General features: G+C 32.7%; 2 protein-coding genes across 2 annotated transcripts; both read right to left on the bottom strand.

Moving 5' to 3' along the window:
- LOC122724097 (organ-specific protein P4-like) lies at positions 1-838 on the bottom strand. The gene is made up of 2 exons (XM_043958650.1): positions 735-838; positions 1-637 (listed from the first exon to the last, which is right to left on the bottom strand). Exons 1-2 carry the CDS (start codon positions 780-782, stop codon positions 359-361), a joined length of 327 nt encoding a protein of 108 aa, XP_043814585.1. The 5' UTR covers positions 783-838; the 3' UTR covers positions 1-358.
- A 1709-nt stretch (positions 839-2547) lies between these two features.
- On the bottom strand, positions 2548-3328 carry LOC110619841 (organ-specific protein P4). Its single transcript, XM_021763409.2, has 2 exons — positions 3233-3328; positions 2548-3140 (listed from the first exon to the last, which is right to left on the bottom strand). The coding sequence occupies exons 1-2, from the start codon at positions 3272-3274 to the stop codon at positions 2724-2726; spliced, it is 459 nt and encodes a 152-aa protein (XP_021619101.2). The 5' UTR covers positions 3275-3328; the 3' UTR covers positions 2548-2723.
- Between the last annotated feature and the right edge of the window lie 5801 nt (positions 3329-9129).

Here is a 9129-nt window from a genome sequence, read left to right as displayed (position 1 = left end):
TTCCTCTAAATTTTTAGCAGAAAACAAAATAAAAAGAGAGAATTATAGAGGTGAGAACATGCAGAATATCATGAATACACTCACAACATAGGCCATTGGTTCTCTTTATACATTGGCCATGAAAATATCAAGCGCACTATCTAACACATGGGTTCATTTTCCTTACATTATATCATACAAAGATTTCTTACATATCTTGAACAGAACAGGAACTCTCAGGACAGCTTATTCAAATATGTTATAAATTGCATAACAACATATTAAATCATATAACTTGATCATAGCTAATCTTCTTGATTATCCTTGGTAAATTAAGGATGTCTTTTCTGAAGGCTTCTCTTCTTTAAGAATTGCATCATTATGGTATGGTCACATCAGGTCTTGATTCAAACTTATTAGCAAATGATTCTTTATCTAATGGCTTCTTTCCTTTGAAACTAATATCATCATGATAAATTGAAAGATCAGGTCTCGGCTGAAAATTCTTACTAATGCGACAATCATTTTTCTCATGAGAGGCTGATGAGGCTGGAGAAGCTTGAAGAAGCTCTTGTATTGGTTCTGGTAGGAGTTGATCTTTCATGACTTCTCTCCAATATTCACCCAAATCTTTTCTTGCATCAGTAATGCTGAATATCTGCTAAAACAAATTAGATAAATAAATATTAAAATATTGAAAAGGGATTGGAGAGTGGAAGATAATGCTGGTTGTTGCCATAGATAGAAATGCTTACCAAGAGAAAGAAGAAAATAGGGAGCAAAGCATCAGAGAAGGATTTCATTTCTCTATCACAATATAAAGAAACGATTGATTCCACTGAATGTCGAACACATCCACCCTCTTACTATTTATAAGCTATTCTCATTATATCACCAAAATAAATAAATAAATATTTTTAAAATAGATATTTTCAACCATGTGGTATTGATTATTTCCAAAAAAAAAAAAAAAACTGGTATTGATAAAAAGGTACCCCACAGACAATGTCCAATGAATTATTATGGTTTTTTTTTTTTTTTTTGGAAATGGGGGATGGGGGATTCGAACTTGAGATCTATCAGGTTTAACCGGATGCACTTACCATCAGGCTAAGCCTGGGAGTGCCAATGAATTATTATGGTTGAAATAGTTATTTTATAAATGTTTTTAATTATATTTATTGATTATTTTATTATTTTATATTACTTACAATTAAAATTTTTTAAAAATAAATCAAACATTTGTTTATAATTATACTGATAAAACAAAGATTTTATTGATTAGTTTACTGATGAAAATTAAGTGTTAAGTATTATTTAGATAATTTATAATTAAGATTTCTAATTAAGACATTTATGCATAAGGCTTCTAATTTTAGACCACAAAAAAAAAAAAATATATATATATATATATATATATATATATATATATATATATATATATTTATATATATATATATGCTATAATTCTCCAATATTCTTTTAGTCTGGAACATTTTACTCCGATATCCTCAATTTCAACATGCTTTCCATTCCTCAACTTTCACAAACTTTGTTAATATTTTATCAATTTAAATATCTCAAAATTAAATTTATAATTTTAAGGAATAAAAATAAATTGTTAAATGTTGTATACCTTAATTCCATATATCATACTTGAACTTAAATTGTTATAATAATATCGCCTCTAAACTTTATTTTGTAATATAAAATTAGTTAAATTTTAATTTAATTAAAATAAAAATATAATAAATTCTGGCATGTTATAATAAAAAATAAATTAATTATATTATGTGACATATTATCAGTTGTTATTTTTCTTCTATTTTATTATATCTGTATATTGATCGTCGTGAGAAATTTTATATATGTTTCACCATAATTAATAGTTAATATCCAATCGTTATATTTAACAGAATATATATTTACTCTATTGGATTTTGTTTAAAAAGTTTTGTAGCACCATATAATTTTGAAATGTCTTATAATACATCTAAATTATATAAAAATAGAATTAAAATTACCTGGAAATCTCAATTTATTGTATAACATTCTTAGACTAGTTTAAATTTAAAGAAAAGATCATTTAAGAATCGAAAATTAAGATAATTTTCAATTTTAAAATTTATGCATAGTGTATAATGATTATTATATTATTAATTGTTAATGGAGAAATTAAGGGATAATTTGAATATTGTGGATATATATTAATACGTTTACACTCTATATATGCTACTTTGTAAAGTAATTTTAATTATAATTTTAAATCGTTTAAGGTGATAAGATGTTTTTAAAATTAAGGGTATTATAAGATTTTTTAAAGAAAATTTAAGGATATAAGTATGACTAAGAAGAGATGAGTCTTGAACTTTTCTATAATTTTGAACCGGATTTAATTTTTATTTTTGGGATAGAAATTTATAATAATTTTTTAGAAATATAATTTTGAGACACACGACTTTTAAAAGTGTGACGAGAATCTCAAATCTTGTCGCAAAATTTAAAAATAAAATTTTAATATGTATTTAGCTAAATAATTGTATCGGATAATTTTTACTATTTAACACATAGACACACATTAATTTCCTTCCATTATATCATAGGGAGATTTCATACACATCTTACAACACAAAAGGAGCTCTTAGGACAGCTAATTCAAATATGTTATAATTACATAACAACATATCAAATCATATAACTTGATCATCATAATTTTCAATGCATGAAAACAAAGACTAATTTTCTTAATCATCTTTGGTAAAGGATTTCTCTTCTGATGGCTTCTCTTCTTTGAAAACTTCGTCATTATGATATATGGTCAAATCAGGCCTTGGTTCAAATTTCTTAGCAAATGATTCTTTATTTAATGGCTTCTTTCCAATATCATCATGATAAATTGAGACATCAGGTATCGGCTCAAAATTTTGAAGAGAATGTGTCTGAGACAATGGATTTTTTGTTTGAAGACCAATATCATCATGATAAATAGAAGCATTAGGAATCGGCTCAAAATTCTTGCTCATTCCACTATCAGTTTTTCCATCAGATGAGGTTGGAGAAGCTTGAAGAAGCTCTTGTATTGGTTCTGGCAGGGGCTGATCTTTCATGACTCCTCTCCAGTACTCACCCTCATCTTTTCTTGCATAGGTGGTGCTCAAAATCTGCTTAAATATAAAATTAATTAATCATAAAATATTGAAAATGTATTGGAAAATGAAGCATACTGTCGCTTGCCATTAGTAGAAAAGCTTACCAGAAGTAAGTAAAAAGGGAGTGAAGCAAAGAAAGATTTCATGTTTCCTTTGACGATGCCACGAAACTATTAATTTCAACTGAATGTTAAGCACATACTCCTCCTTGCTATGTATAAGCCAATATCATTATATCACTATAATAATGTAAACGATAATTGATTAATAAAGTATTGGATGCAAGACGATATTATCGGTAGGTGCAGGTCTATTAAGAGAGCAAAACGCTCGTTTTAAAATTTTTAAAAATATTTTATATTTAAAATTTAAATTCGAGACGTCTGATTAAGAAAAAAGATACTAGTCAGAAATTAATATTTTACCGAATACAAAATAAATATAATTGAATATTTGATCAGAAAAAAAAACTGAGTAAAGGATATTTATAAAAATACATGTACGTAAACAAAAAGGTACCCCACGCATAATGTTTCAATGAATTATTATGTTAGAATGAATTAGGCAACCTCAAGAATATAGCTATTTTATAATTTTATATGCTAAATTTCCAAGTAAATTTAATTTATCTTATTAATTAAAGCTTTGTTAACTATTTTTTTATTTTTATAATTTAAAAAATATAACTAATATAGAATTTTGTATTTATTTGCAATATTATTAATTATAGTTAATTGTTTTTAAAGTTATGGTTCTAAGTAAGACCATAAAAAATATATATATTTTTTACGTTATAATTATTTTTTTTAGTTTGGGAGATTTTTATTTTGAAGTTTTTTTTTGTGTGTGTGTATAGTTAGCACGCTTATATCTTTTTGCATTAAATTAGTAAGAATCATCGAGTTAATATCTCGAATTCTTTTGGAAAAATTACAAAAGTATGATTGTGATGTATCCTTTTTTTAATAATTTAATTTATGATAAAAAAATATTTTTTTCAAAATTACAACGATGGATAATGTATTGTTTTCTTTAAAATTCTTATTGACACTAAAAGTATGAATATTTATTTTTACTTTTTTTGAAATGGGAATATTTATTAATGTATGAGAATGAATTCACGATTTTATTTAAAAAATAATAATATTGAATCACTCGTTTTAATATTTATTAAAAAATTATTATTTTAATATTATTATAATAACAATGTAACTGCAATTTAAATTATTATAAAAAATATATTATTTATTAAATATATTAGTGTATATATATATATAAATTATATATACTAATATATTTAATAAATAGCTTTATTTATATTTAATAAAATTATAATTTTAATTATTAATAATTTTTAACCGTTGTATAAAGATAAGTAAACTATTATTTTATTTTATGAACAAAAGAAAATTCTTGAACTGCCTGATTTTACACCATGGTCTCCCATAAATTCAATGCAACATCAATAATACAATTGTTGTTGTGTATATACAAATGTTAGAATTTGTACATAAACCAATAAATATTGAGATCAATAATTTGATATTTTTCTTTTTCAAGTGAGCATTCGATTTTTCTGGATAAATCAAATACCGCAGATAGCATTTTTATGAGTTGACTCAGTATAAATAGAATTTAATTGAACCTATTGAGCGGCAGATACACGTAATTAAATTAAATAAGAAGTGTGAATTTTATATATTATATTTTTATAATTAAAAAATTTTTGAAGTAAAACCCAAATCTAATTATAACTATATTGCTATAAAAAAATTTATTAAGGTTTGTGATATGAAACAATATTCATTCAAAATGTGCCATAAATTATCATCACATGATAAGGTCACGTGGCAAAACCCTAATAAATTATGACACGGTTGTAGAAGTCTCGTCCGTAAAAAGAAAGGTTAGAACATCTTAACTCTCGGTGTTTAGAATGTCAAAACTCGCCCTCTCCTGATCAGGTCGAATCTTCACATAAAGTTATCGTTAGCGGATACAATCCAGCAAATTCTCGTTATGTCTATAATCGCGGGATTCCCTATCCACTAGCCGGTACCAGTCAAATTTTTGGGAGATACAATAACTAATTCCATCTTCTTGCAATATAAAAACTAATAAGCACAAAGATTAAGGTACACAATTCTTATACAACTACTCTTGAGTTCAAAACATTACATTACACTTGCCATTCTCTTTAACTTACTGACTTAAGCATTAGAGTGGCGGCCGTAGGTGCCAACCACCTCACATTCTCTTTCTTACAGGTTGACCAATCACAATATAGTTCTATTTCAGCTATATCATTTGGTTGCATTGCCGGAATATTCCATTAGATTTTCTCTGCACAATTTGAGTACAAATTTGTCTTTCATTTTCTTTTAAAAAGCAATCTTTTTCCTCTTTTATACTCTAAAATGGCTGAGAATTCATGAGCTGTTGATAAGACTGTTGCCAACAAGGGCGTAATCATTTTCTCTGTAACAGCCCGAAAACCGAACCGCTACCGGCACTAGGATCCAGATTGACATAAGGTCGCCGGGACTCGTAGCAAGCCTACTATGCATCCTGTACAGTCGGTATAATCCCAAACATGATCAAACATTTTCATAAATATTTAAAACTTTACCTTTACCCAGCTTGACCTGTGTATGCACTATGACTGCACTCATAGAACCCCTAGGGTCAGCATACCCCATGTCAAACTCGGTCCAACACATATATCAACATAAAATAAAACTCATGCACAAAGGGATTATCCAACTCGGGCCAAGCACAATACTATAACTCTGAACATATTACATAATATCATTTTGCAATACAACTCTTTTACATCATTACATAAACTTACATTACATCATGTCCACTACTATTCTATTACACATCATAACCATAGCCATAGCCTGGTGACTTCCTGAACTATCTCTGATTCTGCATACCTGGGGTTAGGGGAGAGGGGTGAGCTATAAAGCCCAGTGAGCAGAAACCATACAAGAAAAACAGTTCATTTTAAAGTATGCTATCATGGAATGCATCACATCACAAACATATCACATCAAGGATGAACTTGTCACCAATAGCCCTTTACGTATCGTTACATGTCCAACTGTGCCAGGGGCGATAAGGCCACGCCTGGTCTTCTCTTACATAACTCTTATCATAATATGTCCAACTATGCCAGGGGCGATTAGGCCACGCCTGGTCTTCTCTTACATATAACATATTGCCAGGGGCGATTAGACCACACCTGGTCTTCTCTATCTCATATCATACCATGTCATATCATATCATATCATATCGTACTGAGGGCTAGAGGATCATTCAATATTCATCCACATCATCATCATCGTATTATGCAATGCATCATATTCGTGACTTCGAATGCAAACAACCTAAGATATCACATGGCATTCATGATGCATGAACATGCTCAAAACTTTATGATTTATTTCAAGGTTTATTCTACTCACCTCTGGCTAGCTCTGGACTAACTCTGAAGCAGCTAACTCTGCTAAACACCTCGGTTCCTTGGGTTCGATCCTACACAGGTGGACACAGATGAGGGACCAAACATACTCTAACATGACTCTAAACAACTCCCCAAAAACCCCCTAAAACATCCTCAAAACATGCATACAGAACACTCATGAAAGGGTTGGACAGGGCACTTTCGGCGGCCGAAGGTCCCTTCCAGAGACGAAAGTCATGCAGGTTCGGGGGCACCTTCGGCGGCCGAACCCTCTCTCCAGAGACGAAAGTCAGGCACTTTCGGCAGCCGAACATCACCTTCGGCGACCGAAAGTCTGCTCCAGCTCCGAAACACAACTTTCGGGGGCAAGGTTTGGCGGCCAATCCATGCATTCATAGGCAGGTTCGGCGGCCGAAACTACCTTCGGCGGCCGAACCTGAGTTCTTCCAGAACTCAGCCCTCATGCATACCAGCCTCCCAAACCTTCCAAACACCCCAAAACAAGCACCCAACTTCTTAAAAATATGCATAAACGCTTAACCATGCACAAAGGAGCTTAACAACTTGATTAAACTCCAAAAATAACATCAAAAGCATACATAGATAGCTTATGACCCACATAGGCCAAAACCATCAAAACAACCCATAATCTCACTTGCTCTTTCCCAATTATGCATACACTCTCCCACATGCATAAACTAGCTCAAACCTTCAACATAACATCACATAAACACACATTGGGCACAAAACCCACATAAACCCTAACATGCTTATCTACCCATACTCAACCATCAAAACATCATTAAACTTACTGAAAACTTCATTAAAACACTAGGAGAGCAAGGATCTACACTTACCTCTTGAAGATCGAGGGGTGGTGTGATCCCTAACTCGGAGGTGGGGAGGATCCAAGCTCCAAAAGCCTCCAAGCTCCTAAAACTCCTATTTAAGCTTCAAAACTTCAAAACAATGTTAGATCTCATGAAAAACTTGAGGGATGGGTAGAGAAAACATGAAAACGACCAAAGGAGGACCAAAACTCACCTGAGCTCGAGAATGGGGAGAAAACTCGCCCATTTCCGATCTGAGGGCTCTTTATAGGTGGCCTGCTGAACCAACTTCGGCAGCCTAACGTGCCCCCTAAACTCATGCATGTTCGGCGACCGAACTTGAGGTTCGGTGGCCGAACCTTGGTTCACTCACACAAGGCTTTCGGAGGCCAAAAGCGCTCCCGAAACCTTCCCATGTTCGTCGGCCGAACTTCACTTTCGGCGGCCGAACCTGGCAAAAGCCTCCTTGGTCTTTTCTTTTCAAAACTCAATTCTTTTTAATTTAAAATCATGAAATCAGTAAAAACATTTTAGAAACACATTTTACCCCTCTAGAAGACTCTGACATCTTCAGAATTCCAAATTCCAATGGGATTCCGCCGGAAGGTAGGGATTCCGATGTCGGGATCTAGCCGGGTATTACATTCTCTATTCCTGATAGTGGACAAAACACCTCATCAATGGCGAATCTTTAAGGAAGTTTATCTCACGTTTTAATGCAAAAGCAATACAAGTGGAATAATTAAATCACAAGATAGCATGTGAAGTATTGAAAAAAGGAACACGCAATATCAAGTTCATAGACTCTCTAATCAAGAATCTAGCTGCTACATACCAAAAACTAATGGACAAACCCTAGAAGTACATCAGGCTGGATGATGAAAATCAAGTGTTGAGAGTGGACAAGAGGACGTGTCAAAAGCAAAGCCATGGCCACAATGCGGATATCCGCCAGGCCCATAATCTGGGTGTTAGTCCCAATAAAGGCATTTTATGCCACGGCCATAAGGTGCATATCCACTAGACCCATAATTCGAGTGTTAGTCCCGCTAAAGGCATTTCTTGCCATAGCCACAAGGTGGGTATCCGCTAGACCCATAATTTGGGTGTTAGTCCCACTAAAGATATTTTATGCTATGCCACAAGGAGAGTATCCACTAGGCCCATAATCCGAGTGTTAGTCCCGCTAACCAAGACATTTTATGCCAAGTCACAAGGCAGGTATCTGCCAGGCCACATAATCCGAGTGTTAGTCCCCGCTAACCAAGACATTTTATACTAAGACCACAAGGCAGATATCCGCCTGGCCCCTAATCCGGGTGTTAGTCCCACTAACTAAGATATTTTATGCCAAGGCCATAGGGCAGGTATCTGCCAGGCCAGGTTCGGGTGTTAGTCCCGTGAATTGAGACATTTTATGCTAAAGTCACAAGGCGAGTAACCGTCAAGCGAGTTTTCATATGTAAGTCTTCAGGTGTAAGTCCCGCTAACTAAGGCATTTTATGCCAAGGTCACAAGACATGTATCTACCAGGCCAGGTTCGAGTGTTAATCCCGTGAATTGAGACATTTTATGCTAAAGTCATACGGCGAGTAACCGTCAAGCAAGTCTTCAGGAGTAAGTCATAAAGGACAAAGACAAGTTTCTTTCAAAAAATGCCACAAAGCATGTAACCACCAAGCAAGTCTTTAGGTGTAAATCC

The sequence above is a fragment of the Manihot esculenta genome, chromosome 7 (assembly GCF_001659605.2).
Source record: "Manihot esculenta cultivar AM560-2 chromosome 7, M.esculenta_v8, whole genome shotgun sequence".
In the NCBI taxonomy this organism is placed as follows: Eukaryota; Viridiplantae; Streptophyta; class Magnoliopsida; order Malpighiales; family Euphorbiaceae; genus Manihot; species Manihot esculenta.
Note: the sequence above shows the minus strand (reverse complement) of the source record. Positions and strands in the feature narration are given on the sequence as shown.